General features: G+C 55.9%; 1 protein-coding gene across 1 annotated transcript; it reads left to right on the forward strand.

Moving 5' to 3' along the window:
• The first annotated feature begins 35 nt into the window (after positions 1 to 35).
• TP53TG5 (TP53 target 5) lies at positions 36 to 4711 on the forward strand. The gene is made up of 5 exons (XM_007663786.3): positions 36 to 187; positions 698 to 760; positions 1334 to 1464; positions 3523 to 3884; positions 4593 to 4711. The coding sequence occupies exons 1-5, from the start codon at positions 143 to 145 to the stop codon at positions 4610 to 4612; spliced, it is 621 nt and encodes a 206-aa protein (XP_007661976.1). The 5' UTR covers positions 36 to 142; the 3' UTR covers positions 4613 to 4711.
• The last annotated feature ends 14987 nt before the right edge of the window (positions 4712 to 19698 follow it).

Genomic DNA, 19698 nt, shown 5'->3' on the forward strand with positions numbered 1-19698 from the left:
TCACAGCGCTGGGTCCTGTGTGATGGGCCCGAGGCCTTGGGCCCCCAAAACTGAGCCCCTCACACTGGCCGGAGCACTTGTCTCCCAGAGGAGGCGGCATCGATCTGTCCCTCAGCCTCTGAGTCCCAGCGTCCCCCCGAACATGAGCGCCTCAAGAGACAAAGGGAACTCCAACCTAACTCCCCAGGTAAGGATCCAAGTTGGCCCCGGACAGCAGAGCCCGCTCGACGGGGGTCGGGTCTGTCGGGCAGCGGGAATGGCTCCGAGCACGCATACTAGTCGTAACTGTGGTATTTGTCGAACACTCACTCTGTGCCGAGCCTCGCACCAAGCGCTGGGGTGGATATGAACACGTCAGGTTGGATACAGTCCCCGTCCCACGCGGGGCTCGCCGTCTCAATCCCCCATTTTGCCGACGAGGTAACTGAGGCCCAGAGAAGTACAGCGACTGGCCCGAGGTCGCGGGGCAGACGCGTGGCGGAGCCGGGATTAGAACCCACGACCTCCTGACTCCCAGGCCCGCGCTCTAGCCCCTAGGCCACGCGGCTGTTCGAAGGGGGTCGACAGCCACGGCGACTGCGCGCTTCTTGCAGTAGGGTCCGGGGTGAGCTCTCTGCCCTGCCGTTTTCTCAGGAATCGCCCTCCCCCGGCCCCAGGCAGGGTTCAGGAGACCCAACTAACCACATTCTTTCCCCAGGTCCAAGACATGACCCTGAGGCCCATGCATATCCGGGAGAAAGAGAGGAGTCAGCTCAGAACAGTAAGGGACTGCTCCTTTCCCTCCCGACACCCCCCTCTCCCTTCGAAGGGCATGGAGAGCCGCCAGGATCCTGCCTTGCTTTCCACCCGCCACCCCCAGCACCAAAGACAAATCAGAGAACTGGCCCACTTTCCCCCAGCAGTTGCCAGACTAGGTCGAACTAAGCCAGCAGCGGGGCCTAGTGCAAGGCCCGGGCCTGAGAGTCAGAGGATCTGGGTTCTGATTCTGCCTCTGCCGCTCGCCTCCTGCGCATCCACGGACGAGTCATTTCACCTTCCCGTCCCTCAGTTTCCTCCTCTGTAGAATGATGAACAAAGAGCTGTTGTCCCTCCCCCCTAGACCTTGGGACCGGTACAGCGTCCACCCCGATGACCTTGTATCTAGCCCAGTACCTTAGTACGATGCTTGGCACGCGGTAAGCGCTTAACAAATACCACGACCGTTATTATTGATATTAACGTTCAGCCTCGGGTTCTTATATCCACGGAGGGAGAAGGGGAAGGGAAAGGGGAAGGTTAGGGTTGTCTGAACAGCCGAACGGCTCAACATCCTCTGTCTTCTCTGCCCGAGCAGGTAATGAAGAAATTGTCAATCCTAAAGATGTTGAAGGGCTCGGATCGCCGCATTCGGCGACTGCACAGTTTAGCGAAGAGCTGTTGGAAATCACTGCTCAGTGTTCCTAAGATCCTCTGCACCGCCTCTGGGTGAGTAGGGCTGGTTGCCGCGAGCCCGGGGTCCGTCGATGAGGGCTCAGCGCCGGGGAGAACTCGGGCAGGGCCCAGCCAGGCGCATTTGAGAAGCAGCGTGGCTCAGTGGAAAAGAGCCCGGGCTTGGGAATCAGGGGCCTCTAATCCCGCCTCCGCCGCTTGCCGCCGCTTTGGGCAAGTCCTTTAACTTCTCTGTGCCTCAGTTACCTCCTCTGTAAAATGGCGATGAAAACTGTGAGCCCCCCGTGGGACAACCTGACCACCTTGTATCCCCCCAGCGCTTAGAACAGTGCTTTGCACATAGTAAACGCTTGACAAATACCACCATTATTATTATTCAGTGGACAGAGCACGGGCCTGGGCATCGGAAAGACCTGGGTTCTCATCCCGGCTCCGCCACGTGTCCGCCGTGTGACCTGACCGTAAAATAGGGATGAAGACGGGGAGCCCCGTGGGGGACAAGGATTGAGTCCGACCTGATTAACTCGTATCTACCCCAGCGCTTAGAACGGTGCCTGGCACGTTTACCAAGCGCTTACCAAGTACCATCGTCGTCATTATTTGGGTACCTCCGGGCCAGAACTGTTGCACTGCTTCCCGGTCCGCCCCTTCCAGAGGCGTTTCATTCCCACTTCTCGGTTAGCATCCCGCTCCAGGGGAGCCGAAATGCAAGGAGGGTTCGGGGAATTTATCTGCGATATGCCACGTGGAACCCCACTTCCCCCGTCTTCTGCCGTGGCTCTTGGATTCCACCACTCCTCTCCTCCTGCTCCCGGGGCCGCGGCATAAGTCAGCTCAACTTGCCGCAGACATCTTGAGCTCCTTTTGCCGTCTCAAAAGTCACCCGGTGCCGCGGTTTTGCCTCCCTCATCCCCCCGGCCCTCTTAACCACCTATAAGGGGAGTTTTTCCTGAGATTTCTCGGTCTCCGTATTTAAAAGCATTGAGACTTTCTTCCTCATCACTCATCTGTCCCGTCTTCCCTCCGGACACTTTTTCTGCTCCTGTATATTGCCGTTTAGTGAGTGGGAAGCTGAGAAACCAATCTCCATCAATCAATCGATCGATCATATTTATTGAGCGCTTTCTATGTGCAGAGCACTGCACTAAGCGCTCGGGAGAGGACAATGTAGCAATATAACGGACACATTCCCTGCCCACAATGAATTTACATTCTAGAGGAAAGCCGCTTTTCCCTCAATTCTTAGATTCTGTAATTGACATACTGCCAGGAGCCCCAACAAGAAGCAGTGTGGTCTAGTGGCTAGAGCCCAGGCCTGGGACTCAGGAGGATCTGGGTTAATAATGTTGGTATTTGTTAAGCGCTTACTATGTGCAGAGCACTGTTCTAAGCGCTGGGGTAGACACAGGGGAATCAGGTTGTCCCACGTGGGGCTCACGGTCCTCATCCCCATTTTCCAGATGAGGGAACCGAGGCACAGAGAAGTGAAGTGACTCGCCCACAGTCACACGGCTGACAAGTGGCAGAGCTGGGATTCGAACTCATGAGCCCTGACTCCAAAGCCCGGGCTCTTGCCACGGCGCCACGCTGCTTCTCAATCCTAATCCTGGGTTCTAATCCTGCCTCTGCCACTGGTCTGCTGTGTGACCTTGGGCAAATCACCTCCCTTCTCTGGGCTTCAGTTACCACATCTGTAAAGTGGGGAGGATTAAGACCGTGAACCCCTTGTGGGACAGGGACCGTGTTAGCTTATATCTCCCCCAGCACTTAGAACGGTGCCTGACACATAGTAAGCGCTTAACAAATACCGTCGTCATTATTAACCAAGAGGTTAGGCCCCGAGCTGGGAGTCCAGGTTCAGCCACCCTGACTCACCTCCCAGCCCCGCCGTACTTATGTACGGATCTGTCGTTTATTTATCTGTCTTGATGTCCGTCTCCCCCCTTCTAGACTGCAAGCCCTTTGTGGGCAGGGAACGTGTCCGTTTAGTGTTGTGCCGTACTCTCCCAAGCGCCTAGCGCAGTGCTCTGCGCACGGTAAGCGTTGGATAAACACAAGTGACTGAATGAACCAACCTTCCTTCCGCCACCGCAGGACAAGAATCTCCTTTGTACACAAGAAACCAGAGGAGAAAGACTCGAAGAAGCCCTTACCCAAGGCGGGCGAGATTCTGCCCGAGGACGGCGAGGCAGGCCGCCTCGAGACCGAGCCCGCCGCCGCCATCCAAGTCCCCCGGGTCACCCCCCGGCCCCCGGGACTGGATCTCGCCCAGGCCCGGGCCCTGCAGTCGTGGCCCTGGTTCAAGGGTCTGCCCCAGCGGGTCAACCTGCCCGCCCCCCGGGTACTCTGCAGACCTTCCGCCCTGCGCTGGGTCAAGCGGTGCTGTACCCGCTCCTGCTCAGCATCGCTGGAGAAGCCGAGATCCTCTCGGACCCAACGCTACGGCTACGGCCCCGGTGAGCGGCTCCGGCGGGGGGAGGTCCCGGCTTTTCCTCTCTCTGGGGTCCCGCCTCCGGCCCCAGACCCCACTAGGGTGGCGAGACCGACTGGAGGAGGTCTAGAGCAGACTTCTCCAACCTCTTGCCCCCCAGGGCCTGGGGAGGGGGCAAAGCCGGTCCTTCCTCCCCTCTTCTCCTTCCCCAGGCAGTCGGTCGATCGTATTTATTGAGCGCTTACTGTGTGCAGAGCACTGTCCCGAGTGCTTGGGAGAGGACGACGCGACGATAAACGGGCACATTCCCCGCCCACGGCGAGTTTACAATCTAGAAGGGGAGACAGACATTAACGTAAATAAGTAAAGGCTCCGGGCCCGGGGACTCTTCGCGGACCCGGCGGGAAGCGGGGAAAGGAAAACATTCAACTCCCTGGGTGGAACAGGCCGCAAGACGGAGATACAGAGAGGAGGAGCGGGGCCTAGTGGGTGGAGCCCGGGCCGGGAAGTCAGAGGGACCTGGGTTCGGAATCCCCGACCTCGGTTGTTATCCACACAACTCCCCTCCGGCTGCCTTTGCGCCAAGGTTTCAGTCTTCTGCAGCGGGATATAAGCCACGCTCGTATCCTCGGGGTCCTGCTCGAACCCCCCACCTTTCCGGCTAGCCTCCCCCGGTAAGGATGCCCCCTCAAAAGAGGCAGCCGGAGGAGCTGATGAGGTGTTGTCTCCGCAGACTCCTCCTTTCGAAAATGAACTGAAGCCGCTGAAAGAAGACAGCAGTGAGCGGGATGGAAAAGACTTAATTCTACTAATTAATCTCCCATATAAAGGTTCTTGGGGACCCCGCCAGGATTCTGGGGTCTGTCTTTGGCGGGGACGTCGGGGGACGGAGAGGGAGTTTGGGGGTTGGGAGGAGGAGTCGTTGGAAGAAGGGCAGGTACCCCGAATTTTCTTAGTTGGATCGTAGTCTCCGCGGTCCCCGGAGGGCTCTGCAAGGCTCTGCACCCAGAAAGCGCTCAGTAAACGCTACGCACTGATTGTTGGCGCTGAGGAGCGGCGGGGCCTCGTGGAAAGAGCGCGGGGCTGGGAGTAGGGAGGCTTGGGTTCGAATCCCGGCCCTGCTGCTGTGTCGCCTTGGGTGGGTCGCTTAACTTCTCTGGGCCTCGGTATCCTCACCTGTAAAACGAGGATTAAATCTCCGCGGTCCTTTTCCCTTTAGCCCGGGAGCCCCACGTGGGACAGAGCCTGTGTCCGGCCTGCTGATCCTGTAACTACCCCAGTGCTTAGGGCAGTGTTTAGCACACCGTAACGCCACTCGAACGTAGTAATGCTACTTGCCTGCAGTGTCGCCTTGGGCGAGTCGCTTAACTTCTCTGGGCCTCAGTTTCCTCACCTGTAAAATAGGGATTAAACATCTGTGGCCCCTTTCCCCTCAGCCTGGGAGCCCCACGTGGGACAGCACCTACGTCTGTCCTGCTGATCTTGTATCTACCCCAGCACTTACTACAGTGCTTAGCACATATTAACACCACTTGCCTGCTGTGTCGCCTTGGCCGAGTCACTAAACTTCTCTGGGCCTTAGTTTCCTCCCCTGGAAACCGGGGATTAAGTATCCGCGGCCCCTTTCCCTTTAGCCTGGGGCAGAGCCCGTATCTGACCTGATGATCCCGTAACCACCCGGTGCTCAGCACAGTGCCGAACACATAGTGAGCACCCGACAAACGACCGGGATCATCAGCGTCGGATCCGGCTGGTGGACCGGGCCTTTCCTCTCGCCCCAACCCCCCCGACCCGAGAGAGAGGCCCCGGTGGGGGAGACATTCCCGGCCACGGCTACAGCCAAGTGACCGGGGGCCCCGGGCGAGTTCGAATCCGAGGCGGCAAGTCAAGCGACCGAAGGGACTGTGACATCAGAGCCCCACCCGCCACAGAGCCCAGGATCCTGCCCGCTCCCGGGGAAGCTTGAGGCGGGAGGAGTCGCCGCAGTGGGTTGACTGACCCGCAGCCCAGCCCGGAGAGGCGGGCTCCGCTCAGCTCGAGGAGGGGTCCGGGGTCGCCCACAAATATAAGCCGCTTGCCAAGGGACTCGCCCGGGGTTAGAGCCACCCGGGGAACGTGGAGAAATGACCTCACCTCGCCGCTCTCCTATTCCGGCCCGGCCCGCACACTTGGCTCCTCCGTTGCCAACCTACTCCCCGCCCCTCCATCTCGTCTCTCTCGCCACCCGCTTCTCGCCCACGTCCTGCTTCTCAGGAGAGTCAGACAGTGACTCTCCCTCCCTTCAAAGCCTTATTGAAGGTCCATCTCCTCCAGGAGGCCTTCCCTGACTAAAGCCCTCCTCTTCTCCGACTCACTTCTGCTTCACCTTGCCTGGCTCCCTTTATTCATCCCCCCTCCCGGCCTCACAGCACTTATGTACATATCATTTATTTATTTATATTAATGTCTGTCTTCCTCGTCTAGACTGTAAACTCTTTGCGGGCAGGGAATGTGTCTGTTATATTGCTGTACTGTTCTCTCCCAACCTCTGAGAATGGTGCTCTGAACACAGGACGCGCTCAGTAAATACGATCGAATGACTCTTAATTGTTGTACTGTACTTTTTCAAGCGCTTAGTACCGTGCTCCCCACCTAGTAAGTGCTCAATAGATATGACTGAATGACTGAATAAATGAATAAATACGGCTGACTGATACAGTCTGGTCCCAGGTGGGGCTCTTGGTCTAAGTAGGAGGGAGAAGAGGAATTAAATCCACGTTTACCAAGAAGGAAACTGAGGCACAGAGCAGTAAAGCGACTTGATCAAGGTCATTCAGTGAGGAGCCTTTATTAGAACCCAGGTCCTCTGACTCCCAGGCCCGTGCTCTATCCACTAGGCCATATGGCTTTTCATTAGGATAATAATAGTAATTCTTATTACGGTACTTGTTAAGTGCTCACTGGGTGTCAAGCACTGTTCTAAGCACTGGGGTAGATGCAAGTTGATCAGGATGGACGCCGTCCCTGCCCCACAAGGGCCTCACGGTCTCAATCCCCCTTTTACAGATGAGGGAACTGAGGCCCCGAGAAGAGAAGTGACTTGCCCAAGATCACAGGGCAGATTGAAAGTCCTCGAGGGCAAGGGGAGGGAGTCTATTCACTCTCTAGACTTCGAGCCTGTTGTGGGCTGGGAAGAATAATAAATACCAAATGATATTGGTATTTGTTAAGCGCTTACTTTGTGCCGAGCACTGTTCTCAGCGCTGGGGGAGATACGGGGTCATCGGGTCGTCCCACGTGAGGCTCGCAGTTAATCCCCATTTTACAGATGAGGTCACTGAGGCACAGAGAAGCGAAATGACTCGCCCACAGTCACACAGCTGACAAGCGGCAGAGCCGGGATTCGTACCCATGACCTCCGACTCCTAAGCCCGGGCTCTCCACGGGGAATGTGTCTGATGTTCTGTTGTACTTTTCCAAGCGCTCCGTACAGTGCTTCGCACACGGTCCGCGCTCAATAAATACGGTTAATAATAATAATAATAGTGCTCTCCCAAACTCTTGGCGCAACGCTCTGCTCACAGTAGGTGCTCACTCGTTCATTCATTCGCATTTATGGAGCGCTTACTGTGGGCAAAGCACCGTACTAAGCACCCGGAAGAGTCAAACAGAACAACATTCATTCAATAGTATTTATTGAGCGCTTACTATGTGCAGAGCACTGTACTAAGCGCTTGGGATGAACAACAGAGAAACATTCCTGCCCACAATGAACTCCCAGTCCAGAGGGGGAGACAGACATTGATATAAATAAATGCACACCTGAGTAAATAAATTATGATTGATAAATAAATATATAGTAACGATCGATCGATTGAAGGGTCCTGCCACTGAGTTCCCAGGCAAGAGGGGAGACGGACATCAACAGACGTAACTAAATTCATACGTAAACAAATCACGATCGGTAAATAAATACATAATAACGATTATTATTATTATAATAATAGACGGAAATTAATAGACGGAACTAAATTCACACGTAAATAAATCACGATCGATAAGTGAATATATAATAACGATCGCTCAGTCGGTGGATCGAAGGGTTCTCACAACGAGTTCCCGAAATGAACAGAAGGAGCTAGATTCATACGTAAATAAATCACCACCGATAAGTAAATCTATAATAACGATCGCGCAGCCGACCGTAGGGTCCTAGAGGGAGAGACGGACGTGAATGGACATAGATAAATCAGCTATAGGATCGATAAATAAATGCATCAAGATGGTCGGGGGGTGGATGGATTGGAGGGTCCCGGCATCGGGTCGGATTCAGGAGGGAGCCGGGCCGGCTGGCTGGGCGTGGGTCGCCCCGGGCCGGGCAGGGCCGAGCGGCCGGTCCGAGGGCCCGGGGGGAAGGGGGGATGAGCAGGGAAGGGGGGAGGCGGGAAGCGGGGGCTCTGGGCGGCCGCGGCGGAGCCCCGCAGTGAGAGGGAGTGCGGGCAGAGCGGGTAGGGGAAAGGGCAAGGCGGCGGCGCTGCCGAGTCGGGGCGCGGGCCCCCGGGCTCCCTTGGGCTTTCCCGGGCCCGGTACCCAGGCCGGAGGGCCCAGAGCCGTTACCATGGCGACGGGGATGCTCTGCGCGGCGCTGCTGCTCCTCTCCCTCGGTAAAGCGCGGCCCCCCTCCCCGTCCCTCCTCGGGCGCAATTTGCGCCGTGCGCTCCGCGCCGCCGGGGCGGCGGGGGGAGGCTGGGAGGGGGCGCGGTTTGGGGGCTGGGGTCGGGGACACTCCCGAGCTTCCCAGGGCAGGGTCCCGGGCCGGACCGGAGAGAGGGATCCACGGGGGGCGGCAGGGGGACGGAGCGCGGCGCCCCTTCCCACGTCCCACCCGGGGAGAGGGGGCGGCTTGGGGGGTCGGGGAGAGGGGGCTGGGGTCGGAGCGAATCCGAGCTTCCCGGGGAAAGGTCCCGGGCCGGACCGGGAGAGAGGGATCCTCGGGGGAGGGCAGGGGAACGAGGAGGAGCCGCGCGGCGCCCCTTCCCACGTCCCACCCGGGGAGAGGGGGCGGCTTGGGGGGGTCGGGGAGAGGGGGCTGGGGGTCGGAGGGGAATCTGAGCTTCCCGGGGAAGGGTCCCGGGCCGGACCGGGAAGCGGGATCCACGGGCGAGGGCGAAGGGACGAGGAGGAGCCGCGCGGCTCCCCTTCCCCACGTCCCGCTCGGGCGGCGCTGGAGGCATCCCCTGGTTGCGGTGTCCCGCAGGGAAGGCCGCCTCTTCTTCTTCCTCCTCCTCCTCCTCCTCCTCCTCCTCCTCCTCCTTCTCCTGGGCCGAGGACTGCCCGCGCATCTACCGCGGCTTCTCCGCCTGCCTGCTGCGCCTGGGAAGCAGGATGGGCCGGGGCCGGGGAGGGCCGAGGGGGCCGCCGCCCCCCGTCTGCCGGTGAGTGGCACCAACCACCCCCTCCGACCCCAACCCTTCACCCCACTCTCTTTTAATAATGTTGGTATTTGTTAAGCGCTTCCTATGTGCAGAGCACCGTTCCAAGCGCTGGGGGAGATCCAGGGGCATCAGGTTGTCCCACGGGAGGCTCGCAGTCTTAATCCCCATTTTACAGATGAGAGAACTGAGGCCCAGAGAAGTGAAGTGACTTGCCCACCGTCACCCAGCTGACAAGTAATGATGTTGGGCCCTGTTAAGCGCTTACTATGTGCAGAGCACCGTTCTAAGCGCTGGGTAGATACGGGGTCATGAGGTTGTCCCAGGTGGGGCTCAGGGTCTTCATCCCCATTTGACAGATGAGGGAACTGAGGCCCAGAGAAGTGAAGTGACTTGCCCACCGTCACCCAGCTGACAAGTGGCAGCGTCGCGATTCGAACCCATGACCTGCGACTCCCAAGCCCGGGCTCTTTCCACTGAGCCACGCTGCTTTCCCACCGGTACTCGTTAAGCGCTTACCGGGCGCCGGCCACCGTACCGAGCGCCCCGCTAACCGAGGAGAAGCGGGAAGAAGAAGGAGAAGCAGAAGAAGGAGTGGCTGGAGCCCCGGGCCCGGAGGTCAGAGGGTCACGGGCAGCACGGCAGAGCGGAGAGAGCACAGGGTCACGGGACGTGGGTTCCGATCCCGGCTCCGCCGCTGGTCCGCTGGGTGACCTGTCAGTTCCTCATCTGTAAGATGGGGATGAAGACAGCCCCATGTGGGATAACCTGATTACCTTGTATCTATCCTAGTGCTTAGAACAGTGCTCGGCACATAGTAAGCACTTAACAGATTCCATCATTATTATCACCTACAATAAGAATAATAACTGTGGCACTTTTTACACGCTCACTATGTACCAGACACTGTTCTAAGCACGGGGATGGGTAGAAACCGGTCGAGTTAGACACAAACCCTGTTCCACGTGGAGCTCGCAATCTCAATTCCCATTTACAGATGAGGGAACTGAGGCCCGGAGAAGGGAAATGGATTGCCCAAGACCTCACAGCAGGCGAATGGCCGAGCTGGGATTAATAATAATAATAATAATAGTAATAATCACGGCATTCGTTAAGCGCTTACTATGTGCCGAGCTCTGTCGTAAGCAGTGGGGTAGATACGAGATGATCAGGTTGTCCCACGTGAGGCTCACAGTCTTCCTCCCCATTTTCCAGACGAGGTCACTGAGGCACAGATAATAATAATGATAATAATCATAATGATGGTATTTAAGTGCTTACTTTATGCCAGGCACTGTACCAAGCACTGGGGTGGATACGAGGAAATCCCACACTGAGCTCCCCTTTTACCTCTGCTCCCTCTGCCCCCCGCTTCACCTCTCTGCAGCTAAACCCTCTTCCCCCCCCCCCCCATTTCCTTCTGCTCCTCCCCCTCTGCCTTCCCCTCCCCTCAGCACCGTACTCGTCCGCTCAACTGTATAGATCTTCGTTACCCTATTTATTTTGTTAATGAGACGTACATCACCCTGATTCTATTTATTTGCTACTGTTTTAATGAGATGTTCTTCCCCTCGATTCTATTTATTGCCATTGTTCTCGTCCGTCCGTCTCCCCCGATGCGACCGTAAGCCCGTCAAAGGGCAGGGACCGTCTCTATCTGTTGCCTATTTGTCCATTCCAAGAGCTTAGTACAGTGCTCTGCACGTAGGAAGCGCTCAATAAATACTCTTGAATGAATGAATGAATGAATGAGTTGGACGCAGTCCCTGTCTCGATCCCCATTTTCCAGATGAGGTAACTGAAGAGAAGTGAAGTGACTTGCCTAAGGTCGCACAGAGCCAGGATTAGAACCCATTACCTTCTGATTCCCAGGCCTGTGCTCTTTTCACAATTCCAGAAGTGAAGTGAGTTGCCCAGGGTCACCCAGCAAACGAAGCCCGTCTCCCCCCTTGACGTCTGGGCCCAGATTTCCCTCTGCCTGCCTCTCCCGCGCCCACGACCGGTCGGCCAGTTGGCCATCGGGCTTGGGCGGGGCCCCGGTCCCAGCCTCCCTCCTGGGGCGTTTTCCGAGGGTCCTTCGTCCCACCCCACCCTCACCCCCACCCCGCGCTCCCCTAATGAGGCCCTCCGGGCGGGCGCTGCCCCACTTTTCCCACTAATAATGAGCAGCTGTTCCGCTGCCCACCCTCAGGGATTCGCAGGAGGAGCTGAGAAGCCGTGTGGCCTAGTGGAAAGTGCCCAGGCCTGGGAGTCAGAGGATCTGGGTTCCAATAATAACAATAACAATGACGGTATTTAAGTGCTTACTCCATGCCAAGCACTGTTCTAAGCGCTGGGGTAGACGCAAGGTCATCGGGTTGGACGAAGACCCCGTCCCACATGGGGCTCACGGTCTTCATCCCCGTTTTACAGATGACGGGACCGAGGCCCAGAGAAGCGAAGTGAGACTTGGCCAAGGTCACACAGGAGACGAATGGCAGAACGGGGATTAGAACCCATCACCTTCCTCTTCCCGGGCCCGTGCTCTGTCCGCTACGCTATGCTGCTTCTCAACAAGGAAATCGGGTTGAACGTAGTCCCCGGCCCACGTGGGGCTCATAGTCTCGATCCCCATTTTACAGACGAGGAAACTGAGGCACAGAGAAGTGAAGAGACTCGCCAAGATCACCCAGCAGACAAGGGGCGGGACTGGGATTCGAACCCGGGCACCGTTCTAAGCGTTTACTATGTACCCTCCCTCAAATCTACCCATCACTCTTCCTTCCCATCAGAATCTACTGAAGGCTCTATTTATTTAAATTTATTCATTTAAATCTATTTATTTATATGGATGCCTGTTTACGTGTTTTGATGTCCATCTCCCCGCCTCTAGACTGCAAGCCCTTTGTAGACAGGGGTTGTCTCTCTTTATCGCTTTCTTGTACTTTCCAAGTGCTGAGTACAGTGCTCTGCACGTAGTAAGTGCTCAATTCATTCATTCAATAGTATTTATTGAGCGCTTCCTATGTGCAGAGCACTGGACTGAGCGCTTGGAATGGACAGATCGGTAACAGATCGAGACGGTCCCCGCCCTCTGACGGGCTCACGGTCTAATCGGGGGAGACGGACAGAGGAGAACAATAGCGATAAATAGAATCGAGGGGATGAACATCTCATTAAAACGATAGCAAATAAATAGAATCAGGGTGAGGTACATCTCATTAAACAAAATAAATGGGGTGATGAAGATATAGACGGTCGAGCGGACGAGTACGGTGCCGAGGGGATGGGACGGGAGAGGGGGAGGAGGAGAGGGAAAGGGGGGGAGAAGAGGGTTTAGCTGCGGAGAGGTGGCGGGGGGGGGGGTAGAGGGAGCAGAAGGAAAAAGGGGGGAGCTCAGTCCGGGAAGGCCTCTTGGAGGAGGTGACCTTTAAGTAGGGTTTTGAAGAGGGGAAGAGAATGAGTTTGGCGGAGGTGAGGCGGGAGGGCGTTAATACAATTGAGAGAATGAATAAGTGAACCCATGACCTTTTGACTCCCGGGCCCGTGCTCTATCCACTACGCCAAGTATATACTTGTTTGTACACACCCACATAATGTATACACGCGTCGGTACGCGTCAGCCTCAGCCCGCTGCACTGTATTCTCCCAGTGCTTGGTACAGTCCCCCGCACGTAAGTGCTCAATCAATATCGGTGATTGATTGACGTCGAGAAGCCGCGTGTCATAGCGGCTTGAACCCGGGCCTGGGAGTCCCAAGGATCTCATCCCGGCTTTGCCGCTCGTCTGCTGTGTGACTTTGGGCAAGTCACTTCACAAAAGAGGTGAGTTCTTTGTGCCTCGGTTCCCTCCTCCGTAAAATGGGGATGAAGACCGTGAGCCCCACGTGGGACGGGGGACTGTGTCCAACCCGATTACTTTGGTATCTCCCCCAGCGCTTAGAACTGTAATTCTCTTTATTTACACTGATGCTACTGATGCCTGGCGACTTGTTTTGTTTTGCTGCCTGTCTCCCCCGCTTCTAGACTGTGAGCCCGTTGTTGGGGAGGGATTGTCTCGATTTTACTTGCCGAATTGTACTCTCCGAGCGCTTAGTACGGTGCTCTGCACACAGTCAGCGGTCAATAAATACGATTGAATGACCAGTGCCTGGCACATCCAGCGCTTAGAACAGTGCTCGGCACATAGTAGGCGCTTAACGAACGCCACGATTATTATGGCACCCCCGCCCCCAGCGAAACCACGATCGGACCAGGAAAATCGAGCCTTGGCAGAGCTCTGCTACTCAGCTTCCTGCCTGCGGGCGGGAAGCAGCCGTCACACTCACGACAGCGGGAAAGTATTAAAGTATTAGGCCTTAAATAATAATGATGATGGCATTTGTTAAGCGCTCACTATGTGTCAAGCGCTGTTCTAAGCGCTGGGGGGAGATACGGGGTCATCGGGTTGTCCCACGTGGGGCTCACGGTCTTCATCCCCATTTGACAGGTGAGGGAACTGAAGCGCAGAGAAGTGGCTTGACCAAGGTCACACAGCAGATAAGTGGCGGAGGTGGGATTAGAACCCAGGTCCCCTGACTCCCCAGTCTTGCCACTAAGCCACACTGCTTCTCTAATGCTACAGAAAGCCAAGCTTCTTTTTTTTTTCCCCCCTTCTGTGGGCCAATCCATCAATCACCGGTATTTACCGAACCCTTACATAGCACTGTACTAAACGTTTGGGAAAGGACAACGCAGCAGAATTCGCAGACTCGTTCCCGGCTCACAGCGGAGCCTACGGTCCAGAGCTTGTAAATAAGGCCACGCTACAAAAACTAGATTCCAACAGAGAAGGGCAAAATAACTTCACGCACACGGGGCAGCGCCAGGGTCTAATCGACAACAGTCGGTTTGGGTATCTGTTAAGCGCTTCCTGTGGGCCGGGGACTGTACTAAGCGCTGGAGTAGATACGAGTCAATCAGGTTGGGCTCAGTCCCCGTCCCACGTGGGGCTCACGGTCCCAATCCCCATTTCCGGATGAGGTCACCGAGGCCCAGAGAAGTAAATCCCGGCTCTGCCCCTTGTCAGCTGTGTGACTGTGGGCAAGTCCCTTCACTTCTCTGTGCCTCAGTTCCCTCATCTGTCAAATGGGGATGAAGACTGGGAGCCTCACGTGGGACAAGCTGATGACCCTGTATCTCCCCCGGCGCTCAGAACAGTGCCCTGCGCGGAGTGAGCGCTTAACAAATACCGACATTATTAGAGCGACTTGCCGAAGACCACAGACCAGTGGCGGAGCCGGGATTAGGACCCGTGACCTTCTGACTCTCGGGCCCAGGCTGTAGCCACTACGCCAAGTTTTCCCAAAGGCAGGCTTGGCCCGTTCCTTCCCCCGCCCTCCGGTCGTACGAGGAAACCCTTCTAACATCCTTCTCTCTGCCTGGGCCGCAGGTACTGGGAGGAGTTCCACGCCTGTGCGCTGAACGTCCTCTGGGACTGCCGGAAGGAGGCCGCCGTCATCTGGGAAAGGTTGAGGAAGGAGTCCAGGAAACTCCGATTCCACGGGAGCCTCTTTGAGCTGTGCGGCTCGGAGGGCTTGGGCAACCACGGTCCCGCTCCCCTCACCCCGTCGCCCCTCCTGAGCGCGGCCGCGGCCCTGCTTTGCCTCCGGCTCTGAGCGCGGACAACGTCCGTCCCTCCACCTCGGTGGTGTCCGTTTCCCGCTCTCCTGGGGAGCTGCGGGGCCATTCCCGACGCTGTCCGAACACCCACTCGCCCCCTCCTCCCCCCCCGCCCCCGGATCCCGAGTTCGGGTTGAAAAATGCCGTTAGGAATTTCGGGGGGGCCGGGGGAGGTACCCCTGAAAGCAAACAAGCAATAATCATAATGTTGATGGTATTTGTTAAGCGCTTACCACGTGCCACGCACTGTTCTGAGCGCTGAGGAGGCCTCGCGGTTCAGGCGACTGAAAGCGGGATGCTCGCCTGCCATGAGAAGCAGCGTGGCTCAGTGGAAAGAGCCCGGGCTTGGGAGTCAGGGGTCATGAGTTCGAATCCCGGCTCTGCCACTCGTCAGCTGTGTGACCGTGGGCGAGTCACTTCATTTCTCTGGGCCTCAGTGACCTCATCTGTAAAATGGGGATGAAGACTGGGAGCCCCACGTGGGACAACCTGATTCCCCTGTGTCTACCCCAGCGCTTAGAACAGTGCTCTGCACATAGTAAGCGCTTAACAGATACCAACATTATTATTATTATCTATTCATTTCTATTAATGTCTGTCTCCTCCTCGGGACTGTGGGCTCGTCGCGGGCAGGAATAGAGGAGCAGCGCGGCTCAGTGGAAGGAGCCCGGGCCTAGGAGTCAGAGGCCGTGGGTTCTAATTCCGGCTCCGCCATCTGTCAGCTGTGTGACTTTGGGCGAGTCACTTCACGTGTCGGTGCCTCAGGTCCCTCCTCTGTAAAATCGGGATAAAGCCCGTGAGCCTCACGTGGGACGATCTGATCACCCCGTATTTACCCCGGCGCTTAGAACAGCGCTCAGCACATAGAAGCAGCGTGGCTCAGCGGAAAGAGCCCGGGCTTGGGAGTCAGAGGTCGTGGGTTCGAATCCCGGCTCTGCCACTTGTCAGCTGGGTGACTGTGGGCAAGTCACTTCACTTCTCTCTGTCTCAATTCCCTCATCTGTAAAATGGGGATGAAGACTGTGAGCCTCACGTGGGACAACCTGATTACCCCGTATCTACCCCAGCGCTTAGAACAGTGCTCTGTACATGGTATGCGCTTAACCAATACCAACATTATTATTATTAATAAATACCAACATTATTATGTGTCTGTTTGCTGTTATGTTCTACTCTCCCAAATGCTTAGTACAGTGCGTCACCCAGAGGGGCTTGCGGCTGCCTGTGCCGGGCCTCAGTCCGTTCATTCCATAGTATTTATTGAGCGCTTACTATGTGCAGAGCACTGTACTAAGCGCTCGGAATGGACAAATCGGTAACAGATAGAGCCAGTCCCTGCCCTTCGACGGGCTTACGGTCTCATCGGGGGAGGATTTCCCCGTAGTCTCCCCCGGTGCTCAGTACACCACCCTGCTCTGGGAAAATGCTCAGTTTTCTCTGTAAGACTTGCCAAAGGGAGTGGGGGATTCTTTAGAAGGTTTTCCCTGTCGCACCGGCCCCTCTCTCCAAATAAACGTCCACGATGTAACCGGCAGGTGCTTAGCTGCGTTGGGGAGGAGGCCCCTTCTCCTAATCGCCTTCATCCGAAGATTAGCCGCGACGCTGACCTTTGACGGATCGCGACGGCTTCGCCGAGGCCAGAAAAGGTTGGGAAAAAAATCTAGCAAAACCCCTCTTACCTTTTCTAAGGCAGTTTGACCCGATCCACTTCGGAAAGAGACCTCACTGCCAAATAACGGTGGTATTCGTTAAACACTTCCTGCATGTCAGACACGGATCTAAGCGCTAGCGTAGACGGAAGATATTCAAGTGGGACACAATCCCTGGCTGGCTTGGGGATTAAAGTCCCGGGGAGGGAGAACAGGTACTTCAACTCCATTTTGCAGAAATGACTCGTCTGCGATGGCGTGAAAGTCAAGTGGCGGGGACGGGATTTGAAACCAGGTCCTGACTCCCAGGGCCCGGCTCTTTCCACTAGGCTGCACTACCCAGTTGAGGCACAGCTCCTACCTCCCTCCACCCCACGCAGCTAGCTAGTCTGTCCGGTGGCGCAGAGCAGAGAAGGTCACGGGCTTTCGGAAGCCAGTTTCCTTGCCAATCGATTTTAAATGGGGAGCTTCTCTGAAAAAGAAGGCAAAAGGATGAATGAAGTGGGAAAATCGTTCCTCAGGATAGAAGTTCAAAAGGAACAGATGTGTGGGACTGTACTTAAAAGCCAAAAAAATACAAGTGTAGACGGGGGGGGGGGGAAAGGGCAGAAGGTCACGGGCTTTAATACCGGCTCCCCGACTTGTCTGCTGTGTGACCTTGGGCAAGTCACTTCATTTCTCTGGGCCTTAGTTACCTCATCTGGAAAATGGGGTTGAGACTGTGAGCCCCACGTGGGACAGGGGCTGCGTCCAACCTGATCAACGTGGATCTACCCCAGAGCTTATAGCAGCGCTTGGCACATCGTAAGCGCTTAGCAGCACGGCTTAGGGGAAAGAGCACGGGCTTGGAAGTCAGAGGACGTGGGTTCCAAGCCCAGATCCGCCACTTGTCTGCTGTGTGACCTTGGGCGAGTCACTTCACTTCTCCGGGCCTCGGTTACCTCACCTGTCAAATGGGGATTAAAAATGGGAGCCCCACGTGGGGCAACCTGATTACCTTATATCTACCCCTCCGCTTAGAACTGTGCTTGGCACGTAGTATATGCTTAACAAATGCCATAATTATTATAAAGTACCAAAATTATTATTATTATTCGAAAAAGACCTGAAGATCAGAGCTGACCGAAAGCTGAGTCAACAGTGCAGTGTTTCCAAGCCAACACAGTCCCGTGCTCTATCATGTGCATCGTCAGAAAGAAAAACCTTCCATTCCGCTCCGCACCGATTAAGACACTGCCATTCTGACCAACTATTTCCCACTTCCCCCGAAAACTAAACCTGAGGAAATGAGGTAGAGTTAGAAGAGAGGTTTCGGTTGGGCAAGGAAAAATGTCTCAATTCTCGGGGTAGTAAAACCTTGGAATGGGTCACCAAGAGGATGTGGCCACTTCATCCTGGACGACCTTTAGGGATCGAACAACCGCCAGCCAGGAATTCCTCTGATTAGTGAGAGAAGCAGCGCGGCTCAGCGGAAAGAGCCCGGGCTTAGGAGTCGGAGGTCATGGGTTCGAATCCCAGCTCCGCCGCCTGTCAGCTGTGTGACTTTAGGCGAGTCACTTCTCGGTGCCTCAGTTCCCTCATCTGTCAAATGGGGATGAAGACTGTGAGCCTCACGTGGCACAACCTGATGACCCTGTATCCACATAGTGAGCGCTTAACAAATACCACCATCATTATTATAATTATTATTATTATTGGCTTTAAGGTAGTCAATGGGCTCTCTCCCACAACAGCCTAGCTCCTATGCCCCGCTCCTCTCGAGTCAACCTTCCGCTGAGCCTTGCTCTTGCCCTCTTGTTCATTCCCTCCCCCTTCACTGCTCCGTCCCCCACCTCCTGCCTTCAAGACCCTTCTGAAATTACATTTCCTCCATAATTTACTCATCAATCTCCCCCTCCAGACCCTTAGCTCACTGTGGGCAGGGAACACATTCACCGAGTCTCCCCAGCATCTACTCCGGTGCTCTGCACACAGTAACGTCTCAGTAAATAAGATCGATGGATGAGGTTTCCGCCAATCTCCCATCTCCACTTCATCCGCTGATGCCACGTCACCTCACCATCAGGTATTCGCGTATCTTTCTTTAAACTCTGTGGCTGTTTCCTAGCTGTAATTTTGGCATTCCTGCCCCTGCTACTAAATTGAAAGATCCTTAGGGGCAGGGGTCATCCCTACTATCGCCACTGTACTCTTCCAAGTACTTAGTTCAGCGCCCTGCACGTAGTAGACACCCAAATACCACCTGACCTCTCCCTAGGGTCGTTTAGGTCCTCGGCTGAGGGGCCGGACCCGTTAAGTTTCCTAAACTACCAGCCCCCATTTGGGTATAGTGAAATTCTGGCAACTTTACAGGTCCAAATGGGGGGGGGGGGGGGGCGGGGGTCTCTGCGATTTGGTCCAGCCTTCTCCTCCCTCTCAGAGGCAGGGAGGCCAAGACTACAGCCGTGAGACAGCGACAGAGTTTAAAGATCGAGACATAAAGGCCCGCGGGCAGGTGGGGAGATGAGTACCCGCTGCTCAGGTCAAGTGGCTTCAGTGGGTGAAACGGAGATGGGAGATTAGTGAAAGCCTCCTCAATCAATCCTATTTACTGAGCATTTACCGTGGGCGGAGCGCTGTACGAATGGGAACTGCTCCAGTGGCAACGTAAGGGACAAAAGGTTATCAACTAGGGCCCTTGGAGAGGCTCCGGCGTTTAAGGCTCCCTCCCACTGAGGGCACCCCCTCTTTCGACTGGAAGGGCTAAGAAGCGACGGGCCGAGAGGGGAGGTGAGCTCCGAAGACTTCCAGCGAGGCCTAGAGGACAGAGCGCGGGCCTGGGAGTCAGAGGACCTGGGTTCTAATCCTGCCTCTTGTCTGCCGTGAGCTCGGGCAAGTCACTTACCTCCTCTGAGCCCGTTTCCTCATCTGTAAAATGGGGATTAAATCCCACTCCCCTCTAGACTCTAAGTCCGTCGTGGACAAGGACCGTGTCGGTTAGAGTGTACTCTCCCAGGCGCTTAGTACAGTGCTCTGCACGCCGCCACTAAATACCGCTGACTGATCGTTACGCCCTCCAACTTCGAGCTCCAGCTGGGACAGGGTCGGTATCCGAACGATTATCTTGTATTTACCCCAGCGCTTGGTACAGTGTTCTGCAC

This window comes from Ornithorhynchus anatinus, chromosome 8, assembly GCF_004115215.2.
Source record: "Ornithorhynchus anatinus isolate Pmale09 chromosome 8, mOrnAna1.pri.v4, whole genome shotgun sequence".
NCBI classification, from domain to species: domain Eukaryota; kingdom Metazoa; phylum Chordata; class Mammalia; order Monotremata; family Ornithorhynchidae; genus Ornithorhynchus; species Ornithorhynchus anatinus.